At 41.0% G+C, this 26614-nt stretch overlaps 2 protein-coding genes across 5 annotated transcripts; one reads left to right on the top strand and one right to left on the bottom strand.

The window, feature by feature from the left end:
- Positions 1-1081: 1081 nt before the first annotated feature.
- On the bottom strand, positions 1082-12285 carry LOC119724750 (WD repeat domain phosphoinositide-interacting protein 4-like). Of its 2 annotated transcripts, none has more exons than XM_038195954.1 (10): positions 12210-12285; positions 10115-10286; positions 9444-9518; positions 8584-8652; positions 6595-6718; positions 5811-5905; positions 4615-4817; positions 2887-2972; positions 2129-2230; positions 1082-1393 (listed from the first exon to the last, which is right to left on the bottom strand). In XM_038195954.1, the coding sequence occupies exons 2-10, from the start codon at positions 10158-10160 to the stop codon at positions 1165-1167; spliced, it is 1029 nt and encodes a 342-aa protein (XP_038051882.1). In that variant the 5' UTR covers positions 10161-10286; positions 12210-12285; the 3' UTR covers positions 1082-1164. The 2 variants fall into 2 exon arrangements, with proteins under 2 accessions (XP_038051882.1, XP_038051891.1); XM_038195963.1 differs by having other exon boundaries at positions 10115-10185; positions 12210-12248.
- Positions 12286-12546: 261 nt separating this feature from the next.
- Positions 12547-26528, top strand: LOC119724731 (phosphatidylserine synthase 2-like). Of its 3 annotated transcripts, none has more exons than XM_038195923.1 (11): positions 12547-12648; positions 13828-14062; positions 14291-14392; positions 15297-15447; positions 16643-16780; positions 17725-17775; positions 18368-18481; positions 19110-19228; positions 20429-20543; positions 21666-21811; positions 23619-26528. In XM_038195923.1, exons 2-11 carry the CDS (start codon positions 13938-13940, stop codon positions 24007-24009), a joined length of 1452 nt encoding a protein of 483 aa, XP_038051851.1. In that variant the 5' UTR covers positions 12547-12648; positions 13828-13937; the 3' UTR covers positions 24010-26528. The 3 variants fall into 3 exon arrangements, with proteins under 3 accessions (XP_038051851.1, XP_038051860.1, XP_038051868.1); XM_038195932.1 differs by lacking the exon at positions 12547-12648 and adding an exon at positions 12663-12699; XM_038195940.1 differs by lacking the exon at positions 12547-12648 and adding an exon at positions 13452-13563.
- The last annotated feature ends 86 nt before the right edge of the window (positions 26529-26614 follow it).

The raw sequence follows: 26614 nt of genomic DNA, 5'->3' as shown, positions 1-26614 counted from the left end.
ATTTTTGCTGACTCGCATGGCTGTGGCAATGCACGCGCAGTCCAGAAACTGAAGCTTTTTTATTTGGCCTTATGAGATGTATAGGTTGCAGGTGTGTGTGGCCGGGGGCACTAATAACAAGCTCTGCTTTTTAAACTGCACAAGTTTAGTTTCAGTAGATTGTCCTTAAATGCATCAAGTGAAGGGGCCTCTCTCACAGATGCTGGCAGGAGGTTCCATTCTGCTGTAGTTCTTGGTAGGAAGGAGTACTTGCGACTGTCCTTGTTTGCGTGTTGTCTTATAAAGGATATTGATCCTGTTGTGCGAGTTTGTGCACCCGTTGTGCTTGAGGTATGATGAAGATGGTAAGAATTTTATTGCTGCTCTGTGATGTATGGATTTGGGTAGCAAAGACAGGCATGCAACCATTCTGTGTTCCTCTGCGTAGCTAGGTATATGGTTTTTGTTACTATTAACCCTAACCCCATAAGTAATTTTCTAGGAACCTTCCAACTTCAAATTCCAAAACCATATGGTAAACTCTACACCCAAACTGATGGACTCTGATTATTGGGGCATGCCTGACCCCATGTAAAGCTTAATCAGTTTACTAGTGCAGTACTCACTCCCACAGATTCCAACAAACCCTGGTGTTGAAGTTTAACTGGATGAGGACTGTTGGGGTTAATTAAAGCCTTTGGTAATACATGCACAGTTACAACCATATTATCTTTAAGTTATATTAGGTTTTGCCCTTCACCGACGTATAAACACTGTATACTCAGTGTGTTACCTCCCGAGTGAAAGTTGGAAAAAATCACTCGGGTGGGACTCGACCCCACGACTTCTTGCTTTCAAGTGCAGACGTCTTACCACTCGACCACCGAGCTAATGGGATCGGTTGGCTGGTTCGAATCTGATGTACATAGCAGCGGGTACCGCATTAACTGTTTATAAGATGGACAAAACTGATCCCGTTAGCTCGGTGGTAGAGTGGTAAGACGTCTGCACTAGAAAGCAAGAAGTCTTGGGTTCGAGTCCCACCCAAGTGATTTTTTCCAACTTTCACTTGGGAGGTAACACACTGAGTATACAGTGCTTATATGTCGGTGAAGGGCAAAACCTAATTTGATTTTCATCACCCCGACGCAAAAAAAAGAATTCCATCTTATAAATATCTTTTAATTAGAATTCATCATCATCCCCAATCTCCAAGTACTCGTCATACGACTCGCGATTGCAGTTTCCATCGGGAGTAAAGACGTATTTATGGAAGGTTCCATCCACGCAGACTGCGATGACCGATGTCTGAGGCCCGAAGGCACAAGCACACGCCGACTCAGCTGGAACCGTGAAATTGGCAAGACCCCACTGAGATTCCACGTACTGACCCAAGAATCCCATCTTGGAGAAACTGAAATTACAGAGAAAAATTGGAACTGATGAAAAAATAGAGTACGGAAATTCCAGCGTAATGAAAGGAAGTGTAATGTCCATAACTGAGAAATGATCCCAAACTCCTAGTCTGTAATCTCCTTGACCATTACTAGATGATGATGTATAAGATTTGAAAAATACATTTTCAGGTTAATGCACTGAGCTCTTAAAAGCTGTGTCACGGACAATACATAATGCTGGAATTGCCCCAAAGCAGAAATAGAACAGTAACAGACTAAGGCCAAAAAAAATAAGTCTCCGGTTTCTGGTATGCGCGCGCGTCACCGTAGCCATGCGCGTCGGCAAAATGAAAAAAAACAACAATTTTCAATGAAAGATGATGTCTCAAAACCGCCAAACTCACTGGTTTGACTGGAATCCTGCTGCTGCACAATTTTAACGTGTTTTTAGATGGAATTATGATTGAGAATAAGCTTTATGTGGCCTCTCTGGACTCCCATATATTTGCAGTAAGTTTAGTCGGGCACCATTTTGCAGTCATCCGCCGACATTTGAAGCAAAAAAAAAAACAGGTAAAAAAAAAAAAGCCGCGTCGCCGCACCACTTTTTGGGCAAGCTCCATACCAGAAACCAGAGACTTTTTTTTTGGCCTAATAACTGCTTTACTTTTGAGGAATAATCTTTGGAAACAATTCACTGTTACAGAAAACAATTCAAGGTTATAAATTAAGAAATATTGGAATTCACTTACGTGGATCTGCGGTTCAGTGAAGTGTCTTTCAGAGCAAAAATGTGGACTGTTCCTTTGTCACTTGATGCACATAGGTACGCAGAGTCATTGCTGAAATTGATGCTGTGGAAAGGTTTTAATGAATGTTATTCATTCAACAGAAAAAGGCATTTTAATAGTGGTTCTAGTATAACTTCATCTGGCCAAATTTAACCCAATCTAACCCAATGCAACACAACCAAACACAACCGGGCCAGACCCAACCCAACCCAGCCCAAACAACCCAGCCCGACCAACCCAGCCTAACCCGACCCAACCCAGCCCTACCCAACCCACCTACAATGTTGTAAACCAGCCCAACCCAACCCAACAAAATGCAACCCAACCCAGCCCGACCAACCCAGCCTAAACCACCTCAGCCAACCAACCCTAAGCCCAGCACATCCTAGCCTATAGCTAATCTCATGGACGTCGCCAGGATTTCTTTCTAGAGGGGGGCAAAACATATTTTACCCCAAAAAATCTTGTATTTCTCAACATACTCTTGATTTATCAGTTTTGGGGGCAGGGATATTTTGCCCCCCCCCCAACCATTAAACTTACACCACTATGACTTCACGCCTCTTTTTCTTTTCTTTTTTTCTCTTGTTTTTTCCTTCCTTTTTTGGGGGTTGCTTTTCCTGGGGGGGGGGGGGGGGGGGGGGGGCAAGGGCCCCCCCCCCCCCCCCCCCCCCCCCCCCTCACGATGCCCATGGCTAATCCCATTCCTTAGTCCTTACCAATACAAGGTTGCAGGGTCTGCCCCTCGTCTCAGCTCAACTAGTAGCTTTCTTGTAGTTGTGTCAAACACTCTGATCAATGTTCCCTTAGAAAATAAAATGAACATGCATGAATACAAGCATGTACATTTCAAAATTCCTAAACATTCTAAAAATTACAAAAAATTAAATGGCCTGATATTTCAGCCTTAACAAGGCCTTCTTCAGACATGTCAGAGGCAAAAACATTCTAAAATTCTGAACCATTGTGCTAAAAAAATCTCATGGATTTTCTTACAATACAGAAACACCCCAAACTTACTGGAGCTGATGCCTTCTTAAGTGATAGATCAACGTCTACTAAAATACTGACTGACAGCAGACAGCTTTTTCACTGTCATCTTTGTTACATCTTCGCCAACTTGCTGGACAGTTTTTAGCCCACTAGCACCTGTATTACATTGTATTACATTGTATTACATTGTATTTATTCACTGATGAGTCCCTAAAACCATACAGTGCTCGGGCAGTTTGGGGCAGTACAGGGAGTAACAGGCAGGGTCGGTTGGGGCGGTACAGGGAGTAACAGGCAGGGTCAGTTGGGGCAGTACAGGAGGTAACAGGCAAGCCGGGTTGGGGCAGTACAGGGAGTAACAGGCAGGGTCAGTTGGGGCAGTACAGGGAGTAACAGGCAGGGTCAGTTGGGGCAGTACAGGAGGTAACAGGCAAGCCGAGTTGGGGCAGTACAGGGAGTAACGGGTATGGCGGGTTGGGGCAGTACAGGGAGTAACAGGCAGGGTCGGTTGGGGCAGTACAGGAGGTAACAGGCATGGCGGGTTGGGGCAGTACAGGGAGTAACAGGCAGGGTCGGTTGGGGCAGTACAGGAGGTAACAGGCATGGCGGGTTGGGGCAGTACAGGGAGTAACAGGCAGGGCGGTTTGGGGCAGTACAGTAAGTAACAGGCATGGTTGGTTGGGGCAGTACAGGAGGTAACAGGCAGGGCGGGTTGGGGCAGTACAGGGAGTAACAGGCAGGGTGGTTGGGGCAGTACAGGGAGTAACAGGCAGGGTCGGTTGGGGCAGTACAGGAGGTAACAGGCATGGCGGGTTGGGGCAGTACAGGGAGTAACAGGCAGGGCGGTTTGGGGCAGTACAGTAAGTAACAGGCATGGTTGGTTGGGGCAGTACAGGAGGTAACAGGCAGGGCGGGTTGGGGCAGTACAGGGAGTAACAGGCAGGGTGGTTGGGGCAATACAGGGAGTAACAGGCAGGGTTGGTTTGGGCAGTACAAGGAGTAACAGGCAGGACAGTTTGGGGCAATACAGGGAGTAACAGGCAGGGTTGGTTTGGGCAGTACAAGGAGTAACAGGCAGGACAGTTTGGGGCAGTACAGGGAGTAACAGGCAGGGTCGGTTTGGGCAGTACAGGAGGCAACAGGCAGGGTTGGTTTGGGCAGTACAAGGAGTAACAGGCAGGACAGTTTGGGGCAGTACAGGGAGTAACAGGCAGGGTCGGTTTTGGCAGTACAGGAGGCAACAGGCAGGGTGGTTTGGGGCAGTACAGGGAGTAACAGGCAGGGTGGTTTGGGGCGTTAGAGGGAGTCAGGCAGGGTGGTTTGCGGCAGTACAGGGAGTAACAGGCATGGTGGGTTGGAGCTGTACAGGGAGTAACAGGCAGGGCAGTTTGGGGTGGTACATGGACTAATTGATCAATGACAACTGTCAGACTAATGCCCTGGGCTAAATGTACCTTCACAGACGCTGTAGCAACCAGCGTTCCTTCCTGGTTCACCGCAAGGCAGGCAATGTCAGTCTGATGTGCGTTGATGGTTACCGGTGAACTTGAAGTCGCTGGTTCTGTGTTGGCTAGATCAGCGAGCTGTATGCTACCCTGCTTGCGGCCAGGAAAAACCAAGAGTTGATTGTCACTACCTGGGCTGACCTCACAAAGACCTGACAAAGAAAAAATATGAAAAACTCAAATTTTGTATGCAAAGAATTTAAATATTATAACCCTGATCTATGATCAGGATCTGTTCTAGTAATGAAACCAAGAAGTCTACGAAGTGCATAGTCTGAAGAAACCTAGAGGTGGAAGATGATGGAAAAAAAAAAAATCAGTTTTAGAGTCTGAGGAAAACCTCGGAAGAGCATTCCAGAAAAAAACAAACATTAGCCTATTTGAGATATGGTAGGCACGATAGGAGGACGCTGTTCGATGTTGGTAAAGTCTTTCATGTTTACCTAAATCAAATAGCGCCCTCGTATTGTGTCCGCCATAATGAAACCAGGGGCACGTTTTGGCGCTGTGACCGTAAACATGTTTCTGGTTCGCGGCCGTTTTGGCACTTCAGTTACACTGAAATGACGTCATTGTTTCGACCAAAGTTGAACCGAGGTTTCCGGTCGGTTCACTTATGTTTCAAGATGGCAGAAAGGTAAACAAGCTTAGCAGACGACGTTACTTTTTACCATAAATGGGGTTTAAATAGTGGGTTTTTACCTTCAATTGGTACGAAAGTTGATACAGAATATCAGGCCTCCTTTTTTTAGAACTTTAGGGAAACGCTATAAAAAAAACTCCCACTTCTGCTTTGAATGTTATTGTTAATCATGTCCGGTCGCTGCGTGATTTTTGGGGGGTTGTGTGCAATCACGTAGGCAGTAACATGACATCATGAACAAATTTTTCGGTCAGTCGTTTTCGCGGTGCACAGGAAACATGTTTCAGGTCACGGCTGTGACGTCAGAAACATGTTCCAGTTCAAGGGCTGCCAAAACGTGCTCCAGGTCGGGACTGAAAACCCAATCTGCATGTTGGCTGGGGAGAGAATCGAACCTCGATCACAGAACGCAAGGAAAGAACCACTGCACAAACCCGAATAACCATCTACTTGTACATGAATGTGTTTTGTTCCTCCGTGTCTGCTTGATACATGTACTTACATCTTGGGTTTGGCCTGGTGTCAAGTGTGAAGAGTTTCTGTGGATTCTGGGGAAAGCTGTACACAAAGATTCTGGTTCTCAAGACAACAATGATTCTACAGAGGGAAAAAAGAGAATGAAAATCATACCGGCCCTTCGAATTCTTTGCAATTGGAAACAAATTACTGTGCTGTAGGAAATGGTGCATTAATTTAGTTAGGAAATGAAGCCCAATACATGTACTTCTATTTTGGGGTTTGGTTGATGGAATAATGGAATACACACGATGTTGGTCGTACAGCGACTTTATTCTAACAATCGAACAACTACCGTAATTACAAGAGAGAATTCGGAGACATGTGTCTCGTTTGATGGTTGAAAGAAGAGTGTGCGAAGAAAGTAATAAAGGAGAGTGAAGAATCTAATAAGTAAGGTGGGGCTGACAATCCAATTTAAAAGCAATAAAAACTAGAGACAAAGGAATCTACTAATGGACTTTGTGGCTAGGTGATGAAATGTGGTAAGAGGGACAAAGTAATAAAAGTGGGGCTTGGCTCAGTAATAGTAATCAATCGCTTAGAGAGATTGATACCATAGGGTCATAACTGTTGCTGGGGGCAATGTACGAGGGGTTAAAAGTTAACAAATTAAGCTATAATTATATGGAAGAAAACGCTACTTTATCAAACTCAAGCAAAACCTTGAACCTTGATTCTGGTAGATTCTTGGTTGTCACAGTTACACCCTGAACATAAAAAAAACACTAAAAATTAAAGTATAATTATACTGTGATTGATTGGCTTACTTGTCCCTTCGAAGCCTGACAGCCAGCACAAATGACGGAAATGTCAACTCCAAGACAAATTTCTTCTTTGCGTCATCCCAGATGAGAACAGTGTTCTCTGCAAACTTTGGCATTACACCTCCACCTACATAAGGAAACAAGTCAGGTGTGTTTACAAACACAAATGCCCCGCAACCGTGACTGTTTCCATGACATAACACCACTCTATCATCAACTTACATGTACCTTGGTCAAATGGAACGTTCATTGACAGCATTAGTGTCTTCTGTAGGTTTTATATGAATTAATCCCTAATCCCTATGATCTCAGATTAAATACAAGATTTCTATTGTTTTAGCCACTGTGATCTTGACCCTTGACCTTTCGACCCCCAATGCGATAGGCTCCTTAGGATTGCCAAGGACAATCCACAAACCAAATTTGAAGTTCATATGTAAAGTACATCTCAAGATATCACGCTGACAAAATTTCTTTTGTTTCAGCCACTGTGACATTGACCCTTGACCTTTTGGCCCCAAATGCAATAGGCTTCTTAGGATTACCAAGAACAATACACAAACCAAATTTGAAGTTCATATGTAAAGTATTTCTCAAGTTATCGCGCTGACAAAATTTCTTTTGTTTTAGTCACTGTGACCTTGACCCTTGACCTTTTGACCCCAAATGCAAAAGGCTTCTTAGAATTGCCAAGGACAATCCACAAACCAAATTTGAAGTTCATATGTAAAGTATTTCTCAAGTTATCGCGCTGACAAAATTTCTATTGTTTCAGCCACTGTGACCTTGACCCTTGACCTTTCGGCCCCAAATGCAAAAGGCTTTTAGGATTACCAAGGACAATCCACAAACCAAATATGAAGTTCATATGTTAAGTATTTCTCAAGTTATCGCGCTGACAAAATTTCTATTGTTTCAGCCACTGTGACCTTGACCCTTGACCTTTCGGCCCCAAATGCAAAAGGCTTCTTAGGATTACCAAGGGCAATCCACAAACCAAATTTGAAGTTCATATGTTAAGTATTTCTCAAGTTATCGCGCTGACAAGATTTATCCGGACACACACACCCACCCACCCACCCACTAACACACCCACCCACCCACCCACGGAAGGACAAGGCGGAAACAGTATGCCCCTTCGGCTTCGCCGCGGGGCATAAAAAAGTAATGTATAAAAAGGATATCACAATTACACAAAGTAAAAAGTTGTCTCTCGAAAGAAACACGTAAGGGAAATGTATAAATATATCATTCATATATACCTAAGACAGTTTACGCATTCCTATTGGTCGAGAGCCCGTCACGTGGCCGGTCTTAAACGGATGATAAAGACATGGCTAGCTGGTCTTAAACACTTTTCCAGTGTCGCAATAAAATGGGGACTCCTAAAAATCCAGTGCCTCTTATCGTTTCATTGGTTGAACGCTCACAATCCTCACGTAGGCATGCGCAACACTACCAGGGAGTCAGAATTTTATAGTTCTAAATTCAAAACACAACGCGCCAGGTGCGTTCTGCGCGACATCGCACAGAACATGATACACGCGCGTCAATCTCCATAAAAGGGTTGTTTACATCTTACTCGCCAGCTGAACACTCCATTATTTTGCAAGAGGAATGTTTCAAAAAGCATAAAGTGAATTTGATGAACAAAATCGGGATGTTTTGAACGAATTATATGAATTTTTTTTCCAAAAAGGTATTATGAATGGGAATAAATATGTGCTCCGTCGGTATTTATCACTCTGTTTAAGACCACGTAGACTCTGGGTGCTGATAATTACCCACGCCTCCGGCTCGGGTAATTATCAGCACCCAGACTCGAAGTGGTCTAAAACAGAGTGATAAAAATCTCCGGAGCACACATTTATTCCCTTATTCTTACTCTTACATGGTGACTTTTCTAAGTTTACTCCAGCTTACGGTAATCTTTGCTGCTTTAATTCCGCAATTTGTTTTATTCTTATTGAAAACTACCCGTGATTTTCTTACCAACAATAGCAATGAGATTGGTCCGGTGTAGCATCTCCACTTGTGCTACACTTCCCAGTTCATCTTTATCTACCAAACAAACCAAAACAGATACAGAATGCAGCAAGAAATAACCGAGCTAAAACATTAGTGGAAGACTTTTGATGAAGGCAGTAAGTCATCAATACACTTGTACAAAGTTATAACTATCCAAGCGGATTTTCTTGTTTATTTATTATTTTTTTGCGGGGGTGGGGGGGGGGGGGGGGGCGGGGGGGCTCAGTACCAGTTATCCACGGAGCCAAGTCTCCTGTATAACGTCTGATATATCAAAGCATGCAGATTTTATGCGATCTCGTGCCTCAGCCAATCGGAGTCGACTTTACTAAACTGTGACGTCATTTCATTCCCAAATCAGGACTAAACGTTTGATTGGGCAATTCGAATGCAGTGTTTTGTAATACATTACAGCCGGGCGTTATCGTGTAACATAATACTAGAGCGCGTGACACAGCCTTTTTTGCTGTGTCTGGGTTTTTTTAATCCATGTCTATAATACAACAAGGGTGAATGACCGAAGACCCGATATAGAAAGCGCCTGCTGATTGGTCAAAATCTAGAGGTCAAGATGCGGTTGTCTTGCATAATTCATCCGCGAATCTGCTCAAAAGTAATAGACCATAGCTATACTGGGGAAAAGAGTGGGGAGGAATGGATCTGTAGACCTACGCAAACAACTATAGTGTCTTTTGAAACAGGTAGTGTTCCAATCAGCGGTAAGCAAACAACTTTGTTGCAGAGAGACCTATTTAGTTTTGGGAAAGGTGATATATTATGCACTTTTTGTATCAATGTTAACTAAAGTCAGTTCAATTACTCACCTAATCTTAACTTTTCTGCCAAAGGTTCTGTGTTATAGATTCTCAGACCTCCGTCCATAGCACAGGAGAAGCAACCTTGCATAACAAAAAGGGACCATAATAATCATATTCAATTGTAATAGGCGATAACATTGTGGTGAGGAATTTAAACATTTGGTCACGTTATTGTGTTGGCAATTCCTAATATTTAATTTGTTTGTTGTTTTATATGTTGTTAAAGTGCATGCGATGTGATTGTAACTTAAATTAAATGAACTAATTAATTAATTAACTAATTATATGTCAGTGGGGTCACTACTCGACAAGCTTTGCTTTTTAGAGACCCCATCCACATTTTTGTGATCTTATGATTTTCTTGGCATATTTGTTGTATTGTTATGTGGTAAATAAAGTAAGATTGATTGATTGATTGAATAAGATGATCCTTCACCAAATCTTTTTATTTCAACAAATAGTGTCTTTTGAACAGATAGTGTTCAATGCTAATTCTCTGACCTTATGAAATGCATGTGTATACCCTTATTGGTGAGTTACGTAGCTGTGATGGGCATTTCATTTCAATACTACGTTGATTTTGAACAGATGATTAAAATTTAACTTTGCATCCAAATTTTTTAAAGGAGATAAAAATCCATGAGGGTCTAAGTACTTGGAATTTGTACATCTCTCACCATGATCTTGGTTGAAACGGAGGCTGAGTATCCCTCTCGTTGCCATGGCAAGATCATACACATCTGGTCAACTGAAGCATATCAGTGATGAAAACAGGAAGGTCTGAGCCCAAGTACGTTTATTTTATTTGCTGAGTTGAGACGGTGAATCTTTTCAACTCACACAGTTGTGCTGAAGAAGCCACATTTGAAAAAGAATTATAGAACTAATTTTTCAAAAAAAATTACTCATCAATGCACAGTGTGCCATTACAAAAATTAAAAGTCAGTTGTTGTCTTTAGGCCAAAAAAAAAATAGTTCTGGTTCCGATTACATCATTTGAAAATAGGGCAGGTAGGTAGGAAATTATTTTATTCTCATTTTTCCCATAAAAAAATTAGGGTAGGGGCTGTCAGAATAGGGTAGGTAGGGAAACCGGAAGCAGAAGTATTGTTTTTTTTTGGCCTTAGGCCAAATAAAGAAATTAACAGGTTTCTTGTCGATGTTGTGCCCATTCTTGAAAATCACGCATTCTTTATAAGAATGTGCATGCACATTCTTAAGAATGTGCAACTGGATCCTTGCGCAATCTTCGCAAAAATTAAGGCGCTGAAAAGTACATGTAGAGTGGATATGATAAGTATAGGCGTATTGATATGGGGGGGGGGGGACCGGGAAAAATAAGAGACATAATAATACTAGTGGAAAGAATTCTGATTTTTGGGATAATAAAAGCGGGGGGGGGGGGGGGGGGGGGGGGGGGGGGGGGACGAAAGAATGAAGAATGTGAAGAATGAGAATGAATACTGCGACATCCCATAGTGCTAATGCTATTTCCCATTTAAATTGCCACCAATTTATAGTTCACACCCCACCATTACGTCGCAGAGCTGGATTCTATCTAGTCAAAAGAGCAATTTTGGCAGCTTTTGGACATTGTTTTTTTTTCGTGGCATGCATACGATACATACAGGGACTTGTAACTTGTCTAGCCTAAACTAAACAAAGCACTTCCCAGACTAGTTCCCAGTCCTCCGTTATTACAAAACTTCCCATAGTGGGCAGAGAAAAGCCATTATAACAGGTTTAATTTGATTCAAATTATCGTAGTTATACGAGTACAGAAGCATAGAACATTTTCTTTCCTCTTTATATAAATTGTTTCCCTTTTAACCGCTATACATTTCATTTAACATAATTATGTCGTGCAATGTTTGTTAAGATTGGGCAAAATTCATCAATTGTGCACGTGATATTCCCACCCAATCTTAAGAATGAGCGCTCATTCTTAAGAACGCGTGCTCGTTCTTAAGAATGGGCGCTCATTCTTAAGAATGCGTGCACATTCTTTAGTTTGCGTGATTTTCTAGAATGGGCACAACAGCGCTATAACGTATACACCGCGCCGCCACGCTATGTCTATTTTTCGTGAAATTTCAAGATTCATTTGCACACGTTTACGTATCAAAATTTCAACATGAAATTTCACGAAAATTAGACATCTGAAAAAGGCAGCACTTTCTGATGAGCCTATAAAGAGGGTGAGTATGCTTCTAAAGCAAAAAAACCCTACAAACTAAGCCTAAATGTGAAAATCAAAATTTGACAAAGTGCGACACGTTTTTGTACATGTGGATGTGTGGCCTATGTTTACGGAGGTAGTCCAGTAAAATAGGCCACATTTATGGGGCTAGATCCACGTGCACTGTCTTGGAAATAATCTCAAGAAAAAGCAGTGAATGTTTTGATAAGACTAGGCCAGCCCATACATTATCTCGGATCCGTCGTTGGCAAAAAAAGTGCGCAGATCCTCCTCTCTTTTTTTAAAGTTCAGACAAGAAACCATTTTTTTTTTTGCATTTTTTTGGACATCATGCAAATCACCGCGCCGCCATATGACTGTACATGGTCTGGAACTACAAATGGACTAGGCGCTATACTAAGCGCTAGGCACTGCAATCCAAATCATTTTCCATAATTTACCAATCATATTTTGAAAATACTTGACTCTAGCGTTGTTACATATTGCTAAAGTGTTGTTGAGATATAATCTTCACTACGTAATATGTCCTACAAATAGTACAACCATTCAAATAAACAAATTGATTGTCTTACGCGATATGTCGGTCAAACTTCATCGCAGTGTTTTTGTTTAGGCGATCGAGGTCAAAGGTTAAATTCACATTTTAGGGATCACCTCCAAAGTACTAGCATCAAGATAGTTGCAAAGCTCTAGCAAGCCTAATTTATTCGATCATTCGATTACCAACCTCTTTAAGTAACTCGGAAGATGTATTCTTTTATTTAATTTTCTAAAATAAGAGAATTATTCTCAAAATTGATTGGGTAGGATAATAAAAGGATTGGAAACGAGTCTACGAGTGGTCCCAAAGGAAGATTATTGGCATTGTTTCAACTATAGAGGGGGTGCTTTTACTTTATTCGGGCGCGGCGCAGTCATCCGTATCGCGATCGTCGCGTCGCTAGTGTCGCGTGATATTTACACGAGGTTTTGGCGCCTGTAGATTCCATTCACATACGTTACACGTGTATGGTGAGTAGCGATATCTTTCTCTTCCTCACACCATGCATGAGAGCGCACCCAGTAAGCAAATATTGGGCTGTGGCGTAATCGGTAAATCTGTGCCGGCGAGTTGGGGTGGGGCCGGGGCGCGGCCGGCGGGGGGGGGGGGGGGGGGGGGGGGGGGGGGGGGGGGGGGTAGCTGGAGTGGAATGTCACTTGTCAGCCCTATATCATGGGTTGTCATTAGCCTGAGTACTCCAGCTGACATGCTCATGTTCATTCACATATGAATGAATAATTATGAGCACATACGTCAGCCTAGCCCCATAAATGTGGCCTATTTACTGGACTGCCTCCGTAAACATAGGCCACACATCCACATGTACAAAAAACGTGTCGACTTTGCCAAATTTTGATTTTTACATTTAGGCTTACTTTGTAGATTTTTTTTGCTTTAAAAGCATTCTCACCCTCTATAAAGGCTAATCAGAAAGTGCTGCCTTTTTCAGATGTTTAATTTTTGTGAAATTTCATGTTGAAATTTTGATACGCAAACGTGTGCAAATGTATCTGGAAATTTCACGAAAAATGGACATCTGAAAAAGGCAGCACTTTCTGATTAGCCTATATAGAGGGTGAGAATGCTTCTTAAGCAAAAAAAACGTAAAAAGTAAGCCTAAATGTGAAAATCAAAATTTGGCAAAGTCGACACGTTTTTTGTACATGTGGATGTGTGGCCTATGTTTACGGAGGCAGTCCAGTAAATAGGCCACATTTATGGGGCTAACGTCAGCCTTGTCAGCTGGAGTTACTCAAGCTACTCATATAATACTTACTAGTAATACTAGGCTGGAGGGAATCATCAACATGGACTAGCAGATATAAATATTGAATTCGTAAATGTGCCATTTTGTCCCCTCCACCTTGGGATTCGCCCAAACCTAGGTAACTTAGTCCCATAAATGTGGTCAATTTATGCGCCCATCATTCAATTGATTCCCCCTCGGTCATGTCGGTTATTCATGGCTGTCATCAATGGACGTTTTACGTGTGCATACATATATCGACTCCAGAAAGTTGTCTAAATTTCTGGAAAAATTTAATATAATTGTAAGTAGCTTGTGTTAAACTCCAGCTCCAGTGCTCTTTGTCATACTGAATTTTTGAAGAAAATCACAGCTGTTTGTTGTTTGACACTTCACTTTTTAGGATACACAAGCTGCTACTTTCCTCCCAAACTGCCATAACAAACTTAACAGCTCAACAGCTGACATAGGACTTACAGTTTGTGAACTCAAACTTAGTCAGTGTTAGTCAAAATGGCGACAAGGTCAGCCAAGGAGTCCGTTCAACCGGTGACCCGCGACGGGAGCCTGTCGTCCAGACCCAGCTTTTCATCGTTCCTGACAAATGTCGAGGATGACGGAACCATGACGTATTTCTGGTGAGTTGGCAGCATGTAAACATCCTTAGAGTTTTGAATCCGTGAACAAGTACCCCCTCAACGGTAAAAAAAGGAGAGTTGGGGGAGACCACTGGGAGAGACATTCAAATGCATTGCTGACGATGTCTGACGTTCAAGCTAGTGTTGTGCATGGGTCAAATTTTTTGTGCAGGTTTTTGCACTGGTGGTCCAAGTGTTGAATTATTTTTGTTTTTGTTTACTTTGAAGGAGAGCTCATTCCATCACGGCTCTGATCTTCCTGATTGCATCCTTGCTGTATGTCTCGCTCTTTGAAGACCAAACTCATGACGTGTCTTGGAATGTTAAAAGGTGAGAAGAGTTTGTCCAAGCAAGCAATGTGCCACCTACTACCCAAATGTCATGTTCAAATCTGAACCCCTTGCCTTCATATTTATAGACAAACCACCGCCAAGGCTAAACAATTCCCCACCACATTGTCAGTACACCCAAAAGAAATACTCGCATAAATGGTGAAGAATCCATAAAAAAATCCTGGATCCAGACCCAGATCCGGATCACTTCCAAAATCTAATGGACTTGTACTTGTACCAAGGACCACCCCTAAAAATATTGTCATGCAAATCCGTCCATAAATGTTCGAGTTATCTTGTCAACAAACAAACAACCAACCAACAAACAAACTAACCAAATCCGATGAAAACATAACCTCCTTGGCAGAGGTAAGCTTGTTCAATCCAACAGAATTTGACAGCTTGTACTTCATCTTGTAAAAAAGTGAAAACCACTCTAAAAGAGTGAACTTCCATTCTTTCAAAGAGCCACATGGTGGACAAGGTTTTTTTAGCCTGTTTTGTTCACTCTTTTATATTAAGAGAATAAAGGTCTTCAATTCCTACGCTGATCAACAAAACCAACCAGGAATATCCCTCCTGTTGGATTAGAGTGGATTTCATTGGATTTAAATGTTAAGAGTTTGTGACTCATGATCAGAGGGTCAGGGGTTCGAATCCAGCTGCTGGCCATATGTTGTGTCCTTCGGCAAGCCACTTCATCCCCACTTGCCGCTCTTTATCCAGGAGTATAAATGATACCGGCATTAGCTGGGAGTAACCTGCGATGGACTAGCATCCCATCCAGGGGGAATAGAATATTCTCAGTCGTTTCTTGCTACTGAAACCGGAGATAAACGCCGGCCTGATGGGCCAAATTGGCTTGTGCCAGACTTAACAATTCTCGTGTTTTCAATTTCCAGGGGCATCGTGGCTTGCGTGGTGGTGTTCTGTATTTTCGGAATGACTCAGGTCCGAGATGGTCCCTTCAGACGGCCTCACCCTGCCTTTTGGAGACTGGTCGTCTGTCTCAGTGTCCTCTATGAACTTGCCTTGGTCTTTCTTCTTTTTCAGGTACGGTCAGGTCCAAAACATGTGTGTTTTGTTGGGTTGAGGTGAATCCTTGAAAGTTACCCAAAATGTGCCTTTGTTACTGCACTAGCTGTTCAGAATTTTGGAGTGGTGAGGAAAGTTCAAAGCAAACAGTTTTGAGTGTGATATCCAGCGTTAAAGGGAAAATACAACATTTGCAAACATCAAAAAATAAAACTACCAAATCATTTTGAAATACCTTGCTGGACTGTTAGTGAATGACAGTGTAAAGCATCCTGTAAAATCATGGCACCTGGTATACTGTCATTTTCAAGAAAAGTGGTATTTTTTTATCAATTTCCAACGCTGATCGGCCGATCAGCGTTGGAAAAAAACTGGCTTTTTTCAAATACTGGCCCCAGTTGACCATCGCACTTGTTTGCAATCGATTACACACCTATGAACGGGTACAAGCCAGCTAGACTGGTTCCCTGACCTTACAATTCCCCAATGTATGTAAACTACTTTGTTTCTTCTTATATGGAGTCAGGGAACCAGACTACAGGAAAATGATTGTTTTTCTTGGTTTTTATAGCATTTTCGAACCCAAAACCTCAAAAAGTCAGTGTAACTATATTTGCTATATATTTCCAACCCCCCAATTCCATCCATTTCTGAAAATTACAGCAAAAGCAAATGATGTATATTCCCCGGCTTTAATTCACAAATATCGACCAAATATGCGAATAGCTTTTGCTGGTTTGAATATTCGTAAAGAAAAATGAAAAAAAGCACAACACATGCACACACAACTGTTACTGTTATTTTAATCGTAATATTGGGCAGTGTATTAATTGTCAGATGCCACTTTTTTGTCGGCAGTAACTTTTTTTGCTGACAGTAGTTCATTGTTGCCATCCTTTTATCATGTTTAAAGCCCTCGACAGTATAAAATACTGCAAAACAATCAAGCAGCCCATAACATCACTTGCCACACACAAATTGCTGACCTGCACGTCATGCAAATTTAGCTGGTACATGCAGTTGATCAGAGTTTGGAATATTCAAATATTTAGTCAAACTCAGTTTAATTAATAAAATATTAAATTATTCAAAAGTGGACAGGCCTACACATCCCTCATTGTATGGCCAGACAATTTTGCATATTCTGAAAATTTTGAAATATTTCCAGTAGTGACTTTCATGATGTATGATCATGGATGTGTTATATTTCTAGACGGTGGACAATGCTCGTCAGCTTATGGCTTACTTGGATCCAGAGTTGGGCAAGCCTCTTCCTGAGCAGTCTTACGCTGAAGACTGTCGGATCTATGATCCTGACGGTCACCCGGATGGACCTTGGCACAACCTGTGGGTGGGTATTCAGGAATTGTCTGGATTTTGTTGACTCGATACAGAAGTACAGTAGGTCAATTTTTTGGCATGGGACATTTTAAAAATGACAGGCTAGCTGAGTGGCTAGCTGGATAGCCGTATAGATTATCTGTTTCTCAGGGACCTAAGTTAGAAGTCATTTTTGAGGTGGAACCAGGCTGGCGCTCATGCCGCACGCGTTCTGAAAGACGAGGTGCGTCCAATTTGGTAACCTGTTGGCTTAAGGAGCCTGAAGTGCGTGCGTTCTACCTGAGCAAGAGCCTGGTTCCACCTCTAATATGGCATCTAACTTGGGTCGCCGAATTAGTCTCGATCTGGTTGTTTGATACTTATGTCGGCCAGCTACAACACCTGTATGTTAAGCCTGGTTTCCATATCGACGTAAAAGCTTTATTACGCAGATTGCGCAGACAGAATGCGAAACAGTCGGCAATGTTTAACTGGGTTCAGCTTTTTTGTCTGCGAGGTAGGTTGCGTCTGTCTGGGTTGTCGGCGACACTTCCGGATGAAATGTTTCCATATGTCTGAGTTGCAGTTTGGGTCCTGTTTGCGCTTCGCTTTGCGTTTCTTACGTCGATATAATTTGGCTTAACTGGCTGGCTGATATGCTAGCTCCTAATTCACATGTGAGTCTGTGCAAAAAATATGTTCATCTGTAGTTTAGGGCTATGGTCGAACCCATCACATAACCCAACAAGTCCAGTCACATAATCACAAGTCCAGACACCAGTCACAAGAAAAAGTGGATGAACAATAACAAAGGAATGCTTTTGTCACAGCTCATTTGAATAGCTTGTGAGTTGAATTGGGACTGGAGGACTTGTGATGGACTTGCAGGGACTTGTGATGGACAAGACTACATCCTTGCTGTAGTACTTAACTTCTTATTACCTTACTCAATGTGTGATCTTTGAACCAATTCAGGAAAAAATGGATATCTTTGTTGTGGGTCATCTTGTGGGCTGGTTCTTTAAGGTAAGCCAAGACATTCACCGTGTTAGAATTTTTCTTGGTAATATTTTTAAAATTAGGATTGTCCTTTTCGAGTTTTATCAAAATAGGTTTTTTTTATGAAATTTGTTTCTATGTTGATGAATATGTTATTTTTCTTTTATTAGCTGGTGTAAATGTTTTTGTGAAATTTTATTTTTACTTTGTTTTGGTTTATTGAATTATTTTTCGTAAAGATCCCTTCAGAAAAGCAGGGTTTTTATTTGTTACTGACAAGACCGCCCTGTTTAAATGAAAAAGCAAATAACTTTTTAAATGTTAAGGGCGTGGAACATTTAATATAGTGAAGTACATTTTCGAATCCTTCCTTCCAAGTAGCATCCAAATTTAACCATTGGTTAACAATCTGCAAAACTACAGAATCCATCTTTCATTGTCAATTATTTTCATTTAAAAATGGCTCAACCCTTTTGTAGATGGTTGTACTGTAGCCGGTAGTTATAAGACTGTCTTGTGCTTATGACCAAACTTGCTGTTCGGATAAGCCCTGCCCCTTTTGACCATGTATGGGTTTAGCCCCGCCCCTTTTGACCATATATGGATGTTCCATTCACAGATGTTGATGATCAGAGACTACTGGGTGTGCTGGGTCATCAGTATCATGTTTGAATTCTTGGAGTATTCCTTGGAACATCAACTGCCAAACTTTGCCGAGTGCTGGTGGGACCACGTAAGTCTAGGGTTATATATTGGGTGTATTCGAGTAGCTCACCTGGGTCGACACAGATAAAGGCAGACGGGTTAGCCACGACAGCCGGGCTAATCGAACGCTCATCAACCGCGGGCCGTCACGATCTTCATGTGATGTCCGACCGTAGTGACGGCCGTAGCCGCTGCACTGACAAAAGGCCCGTTTCGTGCTGGATCTTAATTTGAGATTTAATATTTTTCAGTCAATTGCAAAACTCAAAAAAGTTGGGCTGGAATTATGGCCTTAAAAGTCGCAATGAACTCTGATAGACTTTAAGATAAATATTTAATTTTTAAGTCCTCTTGAGATTTCCGCTCTCCGGCCGCCATATTTGTCCGTTTGTTGGATGAACAATGCATGCGGGATGTATTTCCACCGGTGACTCTGCTGCACGAGCAGGGCCTGTTGTGGTGGCTGACCCGGGTGAGCCCTGAGATGACGTCAGAGCTAATCGAACGGCACGGGGCTGACCCGTGTCGACCCGAGTGAGCTAAATGAACGCACCCATTGATTACAGCAATGCATGATGGGATAGTCTAGTGGGCAAACCCCCACAAAGGAACTTTCCTTTAGTAAATGATGATTTTGATTTCACTTTTTATTACAGTGGATTCTTGATGTTCTTGTCTGTAACGGTGCTGGAATTTGGCTCGGGATGAAAACTCTCAACTATTTGAACATAAAGACTTATCAGTGGCGGGGTCTGTGGAAGATATCCACATATCGGTAAGACAAAAAATAACAAGGAATAATTTATTGTGTACAAATAACCTTTGACAATATTCATATGCACAACGGGAAATTATGCTGTGATTAAAAAAAGTATAGTTTTCCATCCATGCAGTGCTGCTAGCGTGGCTTTTTTATGTGCTGAATACTCTCTGTTTTGTTAATTGTTGGAGTGCATTTAAGAAGAAATTTACCTTTTTGTTAATTTGTAATATTGTTTATGATAATCATAATGTGGTGTTTATATAGCTGTTTATACAGGGGTGTGAAATCTCAGCTTTAAAGCTGATTTCAGCTTTTTTGTTTTGGATTTCAGCTTTTTTCCCCTCACTTGCTGTGTACAAAAGTATAGGAGATTTCCAAATTCAGCTTTTTTACACCTTTTTTCCAGCTGTTTTCAGCTATTTTTATCAGTGGTCACTCACACCCCTGTTATACCAAAGGTCTCAAAGCGCTTCACTATCCGCTCCATTCACAAGTACCCCCTCACCGGCAAAGAAAGTACAGTTGGGGGTGACCGACCGACGCCATCTTGCCTGACTGCAATATTTTGCCGTGAAGCGTGGCCACTGTATAGTACAAATCCCCTGGTGTACGTGCGACGTGCGTGACACACAAGGATCACGGTGCGCGCGTCAACCAGCGAAATGTATGTGTCCCGCCCATGGGACGTCGTTGCTAGGTAAAAGAGCGCCCTCTTTTGTTGGCGCACGGAGCCCATTGTTATGGTTTTTATTGACTTTTATTGATTTTACCCTAAAAAGGCTTTAAAACAACATGAAGAAAATGACATTAAAAAAAAAAACAAGTTGAAGAAAAAGAAAACGTAAACTGTACAAACATGAAGTGGCATACAAACTTGACCAAATACGCTTATTGATTGATTTATTATTCCATTTCTTTACCCAGGGTATCCACAAATACTAAACTGGTTTCCATGGGGCCCTGCATACATTATAAAATTAATAAATAAAGTTGAGCAAAGTAAAATTCACATCCAAAGTGCATTCCTGAAACGACCTTTGAACATTAATACTTGTAAATGATATGAATACTTATTAAGACATATTGACACAAATAAAGCTATAAAAGTTCATTTTCAACATTTAAGTATCGGGCAGTTACAGATCTTAACAGATTTTTAACAGGTTTACCTAATGAATCCTTTTCTCTTTGTCCTTTTTTGGATTTTTTCAGTGGTAAATTGAAGCGTATCTTCCTGCAGTTCACACCGTACAGCTGGACTCGATTTGACTGGCAGCCGACGGCTAACCTAACCCACTGGCTGGCAGTGCTGGGCATCATATCCATGGTAAAGAACTGCAGCCCATTTCACGAAACACTGCATCACTTACGCCATGCGTAGGACTTACGCAACAAATTTATTGCGCAGCTGCGCAAGAAACTTACGATCGGTTTCATAAAACTTGACAAAGCTGCGCAACGTTGTAAATAATCTGAACATCTTGTGATGAGGATAATAACAGCATTTACGACGGCTGTTTGTGTGTGATTTTGTTTGTTCGTCAAACAGTCGTTGAATCACCTCTGCCCACCATTTTGAAAATAGTTTTGCCCGACTTTCTTCGGAATCGTGCAGCAACTCTAAACTCTGTCATGAGCAAAAGAGAAATTCACTTACTTCAAACGCAAAGCTGAGAGCGCCTTGCATCAATTAACCTTGATAAATTGCAATAACATTCTCCATGACGATCATGATTTGCTGGTAAAATAGTTCATTTTCAGTTGCTCGTACGTCAACTTATGCCACCATATATGATTGTGCAAGTTACACTATAATTTGTTGCCCAAGTCGTGGACTTGGTCATCACTGAAATATTTCGCTGCTTAAAGAGTTGCGCAACTTGCGCAGTAAATTGTTGCGCAATTGGAATTATGCCATTGCGTAAAGTTTCGTGAAATCGGCTGCTGCTTTTCCAGGTGGTCTGGAGCAATGAACTCATGTCTGGCGGGTAATTCTGCAGGTTGTGGGTTCGAGTCCAACCTGGGGTTTATGGTGCGTGTGCCCTTGAGCAAGGCACTTTGTCTCTCATTGCTTCTCCCCACCCAGGAGTACATTTATGGGTATAGGGCAGAGGTTACTCAGTGATCAATTTTAGCTGCTTTGCGCCAAAATGGCAGCATGGAGCTGTATACTCCCCAGGGAGCTGAGATGGTATTAGGAATGTAGTCATTGGCCCAATGAGCAGGGTAATAATGATGATGTTGCCCCTTCAGCACTAATACTGGTGGATACCTGGGCTTTTAATGAATACAAATACAGTTATGAAAACAATATATAAACAAGTTTAAATGTGGATTCTTCAAAAGCTGTGACAAAGAGAGTGCTTGGAGGGTCCGTTTTTTGGGGACAATTGTCATTTCATTAGAAATGACTTGTTTTTGCCTTTTTTTTGGGTTGATTCCTGTGCAGTATTTATTGGCGGAGCTGAACACGTTTTATCTCAAGTACATCCTGTGGATTCCCCCACCACACCTACTCAACTGGCTACGTCTGGTTCTCTACGTTTTGGTTGGTTCCTGTGCGCTGAGGGAGTTGTTTCAGTACATGAGTGACCCGTGAGTACTTAGGAGCGCAATTTCTAACTTAAAGGTAATATGCAACATTTGCAAACATCAGAAGACAAAACTACCAAATTATTATGAAATACCTTACTTGACTGTAAGTGATCTCAAGTATCCTGTGAAATCATGGCACCTGGTGTGCTGTCATTTTCAAGAAAACTAGAAATATTATGTCAATTTCCAAGGATCGTCAGCCGACCATCATTGGAAAAAACTGACTTTTTTCAAATACAGCCCCCAAATTACCAAATTTAGTTAGTCCACATTATGTTTGCAACCAGATTTGCATTCTTTAAAGGGTGCAAGCTTGCAAGACTCGTTCCCTGACCTGACAATTCCCCGACGTCTGTAAATTGCTCTGTTTTGTCTGAAGTAGGTCAGGGAACCAGAGCATTTTTTTTCGTGGTTTTCCAGCATCTATGAAAATATGCACATAAGAACATTTTAAACAGGTCAGTGTAACAATATTGAATATGAAATTCTAACCCCCAAGTACATCCATTTCTGAAACTTACAGCAAAAGCAAATGTTGTATATTACCTTAAAAGTTGCATACGCTGTGCTACTTAAAAAAAAAAATGATTCAACTAGACTCGAGTCCCTCATCAGAAGACTTGACCGGACTCGAGCGAAGGCTAATAAGACTCCAGTCCAAAAAATAAAAGCAAAACTAAAGTTGCATACATACCTCGCACAAAACACTATCCAGGATCGGATTTTAAACACATTTTCCAATTTGTTGTTTCATCATTGGCTTTTGGCAATTTCTTGTAAAGCTCTTGGATTCAAACCCTGATTAAATTTATTCCCTCCTTGTAAAAGTTAAACAGGTACATGCCCACTTTTAAACAGTCGGAAACAATTTGTATAATGCAATTTGGTTTTGATGTTGTCAGCGATCAGCGAAAACAATTCTAGACCGGAAGCCAACCAGATAATGACTGTGGGGTGCTGTGGTCCAATGGTTACGGTGTTCGATTTGTGTGCCGTGGTACATGAGTTCGAATCCTGACCGGGGGAACATGGTGCTTGTGCTCTTAAGCAAGGCACTTTACCATTATTGCTTCGTCCTTCGGATGGGACATAAAGCCGTAGGTCCCGTGTGTTGTGCAATGCACGTAAAAGAACCCAGTAACACTTGTTGCTGAGAGAAGGGGTTTGCCCCGGTGTTTCTGGCAGTGGCTGCAATATGCGCCGCAGCACCTTGTCAACCCTTATAAGGTGCTACATAATGGGTCTCATATTTCTCATATACTTTCTTTACCTTTCTTTAATAATAGACATAATAACCAGCGCCTTGAGTACCTAATTGTTGGTAGATACATGCGCTATATAAGACTCCGTTATTATTATTAGATAGTCTATACAAGATCGAAGTTTCACTTGTTGTTAACTGTTAGTGATACAAATGACTTTCTCTCTTGTCTTTATTTGTTATATAGTGTTCAGAGCTTTGTGACTCGAATTGACTCGAGCTAAATACTTGACTCGACTCGACTCGACATTCTTGACCAAATGACTTGACTCAAGTCACTTCTTTAAAATGACTCGACTCAGCTCGAGTCACTTCTTTAAAATGACTCGACTCAACTCGAGTCACTTCTTTAAAATGACTCGACTTGACTTGACTTGACTCAACTCAATTCACAAAAATCATTGACTCATTACAACTCTGGCTCGTGACAGACCTTACTTTTTTTCTCTTTACTTCACTGTTATGTAATAATAAGCTTGACAATGCAACCTCTCTTTGAACCTAACCATATCGTGGCTCTATTGATGTTTGCTTACTTTCATACAGTGAGTGTAAGACGATGGGTCAGCAGTCTTGGGTCATGAGTGCCATCATCTTCACTGAGTTCCTCATCGCTCTCAAGTTTGACCTGCCGCTCATCCTGAAGCCGTTTCCTCGGTACATCGCCATCTGCTGGATCCTGGGCATCCTCGCTGTTGTCTCCTGGACCGTCTGGAACTTCTGCATTCACCGCATCTCCTTCCGTTTCTTGCACTGGACGATGAAGAAACCAAAAAGCGGCAACAAGAAGGAGAAGGAAACCATGGCAACCGATGACGCTGATGGTTGCGAGGTCGATGATCACGAGGTATCAAATAACAGCCAACCGGCAGTCAAAAAGCAAACGGAGCGTCCTTACATGACTAGACTCCGAACACGAAATAATGAAAATGCTTAAATTTTGAAATCGACAATTATGTCATACGAGTGGGTTGCCTTACACAAAGTTTACGCACAGTGTTTTTCCCAACCGAAAAGATAATTTGTTTTGGTTGTTGATTTTGCTGGAATGTGTTGAATAAAGTATTTTAAATACTGTACACTTTCACCCATTGATCATTTTGCAGTAGAAAGTCATCTTTTAGAGTATAACTTTTGTATGTACATGTATGCTTCGACTGAGGTTGCATACGGTAAGCATGTCCATTTTCGAATAATTTAATATTTGATTGTTGAACTGCGTTTGGCCGAATATTCTAAAGCTTGAAACTTTGCGTGCAGTGATTGATGGTATGGGCCACTGGAATGTTGTGCAGTAAGTATACGGTCTAGGGCTTCAGCCTGCTAAAAGGATGTCAACAAAAAAAGTTGCTGACGCTGTTGAAAAACAGCAATCTGACAATAAAGTGCCATAACTTTACGATTAAAAAAAAGTTACAGTCGTCTTTCGAATATGTGAACCAGTAAAAAGTTATTCAAATATTTGGTTGATGACCGCATATTCTGGACAGCCCAGCATATAGTTGCAGAGAATCAGTGGTTTTCTTGTACCACATGTCTTGTCTTGTATCACATAACTCGGCACTCTTAGTTTTGAGAATCTAAAATTTGGTATTAATAACAATACAGGCTGTCCTTTAAGACACAAATCGTCTTATCTTGGAATTTCAGAACAACAAACAAATCCAAAGTTCTTTTCTTATTGTAATGGTGCATTTTCCTGATTACGACAGGTTTTCCGTCCAACTTTTGAGACTTGCCATTATATGTTTCTAAAGAAATGACTGCAAGTCAGGAAAGATTGCACATAAATTCCACTTACATGTAGCAGAGAATGACATGTTGAAGCTTAGAAGATGAAATTCACATCAAGGTGTTGTAAATTTGATATGAGGTTTTGCCCGGTTGAAGTTTATTTGTGACGTGCTCATGTTGGACTTTATTTTAAGCTGTATGAAAGTGTTAGAGGCGCGATCGGTTGATGTGCGGGATCAAGACATTATTGGTCGATTGCACTGCCACCAGTCGAATGCCTTTTCTTTCTACTTCATGGCCCTGTAGGATTTTTTTAACACGGTTAGTAAAGTCAGAGATATCCTACAGAGTGGACCGATAGTGCAGCATGATCAACCGATAGCACAGCGTGATCGAACGATAACACAGTAGTGTGATTAACCGACTTCGCATATTGACTGATCGTCCCCAACAAAAGAGAAGGGAGTGTGATTTTTTATTTTTGAAATTTGGGAATAATTATCGATTGAGGCAGTTAATTTGACTACTGTGGTTTTTTTTATATCGTTGTTTGTTTTTGTAGACTCTAGCTTATTAATGTTTATTTATTTTTTGTTCTTGATTGCGTTTGTTTTGTTTGCAGATTTAGTTATGTAAAATGCAGCTTTTGTTCACATAAATTGATTGAATTTGATTATAAATCAAAGATTTCTAATTTGTTTTTGTTTCATTATACTTTTACTTCTTGCGAATCATATGATGATATCTTAAAGGTCAATATTCATACTAACAGACTTGCATTAATTCATTTGACAATATTTAGGTGGATTGGTTGTGTAGACGTTTTTGAAATATTTTTATTCCATCAAATGTCAGTGATAGAACACTGAAAATGCCCATTTTATATAAAGAACTAATATTGCCTGATTGTTTGAAATGTACATTTAAAATGGCTTTGAAAGGGAAAGGTGTAATAATTAAATAATTAACGCTAAGAAAGCTTCGTTAACTCTTTTGACATTGTGTACGTGGATTGTTAATTTAAATAATTGGGAGCTGTTTTATTTGTTTATATTAACTTGTAAAATTCATTAAGTGTTGTATTATATGTTTTGGGAAAGATCTATTTTAATCACTAATAATCAGTAATGTTAATTTTTAAACGATAGAAATCAAAAACTTGACAAACTCTTACGCTGCGTATCATATTTAAAATATAAATTGATTTTGTTTTCCATATTAAGCGTTGAGCAAAAAACAGTACTGTTCAAAAATTCTTGAGACGTTGGGAAAGGTAAAGGCCTGAAATCTTGTCGTTAATTTAAGCTTTAAGTGATGTCTAAAATTTGCAGGAGTATTCAAAATTGTTTTACATTTTGTGCCAACAAGTTTTTTTTAATGTTTATGTGTGGGTTCATGGGCTCTTGGCATAACTATCACGGAATAGTTTATTTTCATACCTGCTTAAAACTAAAAATATTGAAGAGTGTTGTTTAGTTGTTAAATTAAATAACATAGTTTACAGTGGAAACATTAGCACCAAATGTAAATGTATGTTGAGCTCATGCATGACCTTGTGTTCCTGAGCAAGCTGTTTTACCACAATTAATCAATTATGTTCTCTTATAGTGATGTAAAATGTAATGTTAAAGGATGTATCTGATGTACTAACATAACTGAAATTTCGTGTGTTATATGACCCAAAAAAAGCTATTCAAATGACACCATTAATTGTGACTAGTAGAAAGCAGTGTTGTAGTTGAGTCCATCGAAAGTCCATCACAAGTCCATCACAAGTCCATCACAAGTCCATCACAAGTCCATCACAA

This window comes from Patiria miniata, unplaced genomic scaffold, assembly GCF_015706575.1.
Source record: "Patiria miniata isolate m_02_andy unplaced genomic scaffold, ASM1570657v1 HiC_scaffold_1, whole genome shotgun sequence".
Taxonomy (NCBI): Eukaryota; Metazoa; Echinodermata; class Asteroidea; order Valvatida; family Asterinidae; genus Patiria; species Patiria miniata.
This window is presented reverse-complemented; position numbering and strand designations above follow the sequence as displayed.

Excerpts from the sequence above, each read along its gene's own strand:
- LOC119724750 (XM_038195954.1), bottom strand. The coding sequence starts at position 10,160 with ATGGCAACGAGAGGGATACTCAGCCTCCGTTTCAACCAAGATCATG. Across the intron at positions 8,653-9,443 it reads GGCAGAAAAGTTAAGATTAG|ATAAAGATGAACTGGGAAGT; the intron begins GTGAGTAATTGA and ends TTTGTTTGGTAG. Across the intron at positions 2,231-2,886 it reads GACCCTGCAACCTTGTATTG|CATCAATTTCAGCAATGACT; the intron begins GTAAGGACTAAG and ends ACCTTTCCACAG.
- LOC119724731 (XM_038195923.1), top strand. The coding sequence starts at position 13,938 with ATGGCGACAAGGTCAGCCAAGGAGTCCGTTCAACCGGTGACCCGCGAC. Across the intron at positions 14,063-14,290 it reads GGAACCATGACGTATTTCTG|GAGAGCTCATTCCATCACGG; the intron begins GTGAGTTGGCAG and ends TTTACTTTGAAG. Across the intron at positions 21,812-23,618 it reads TTTCAGTACATGAGTGACCC|TGAGTGTAAGACGATGGGTC; the intron begins GTGAGTACTTAG and ends ACTTTCATACAG.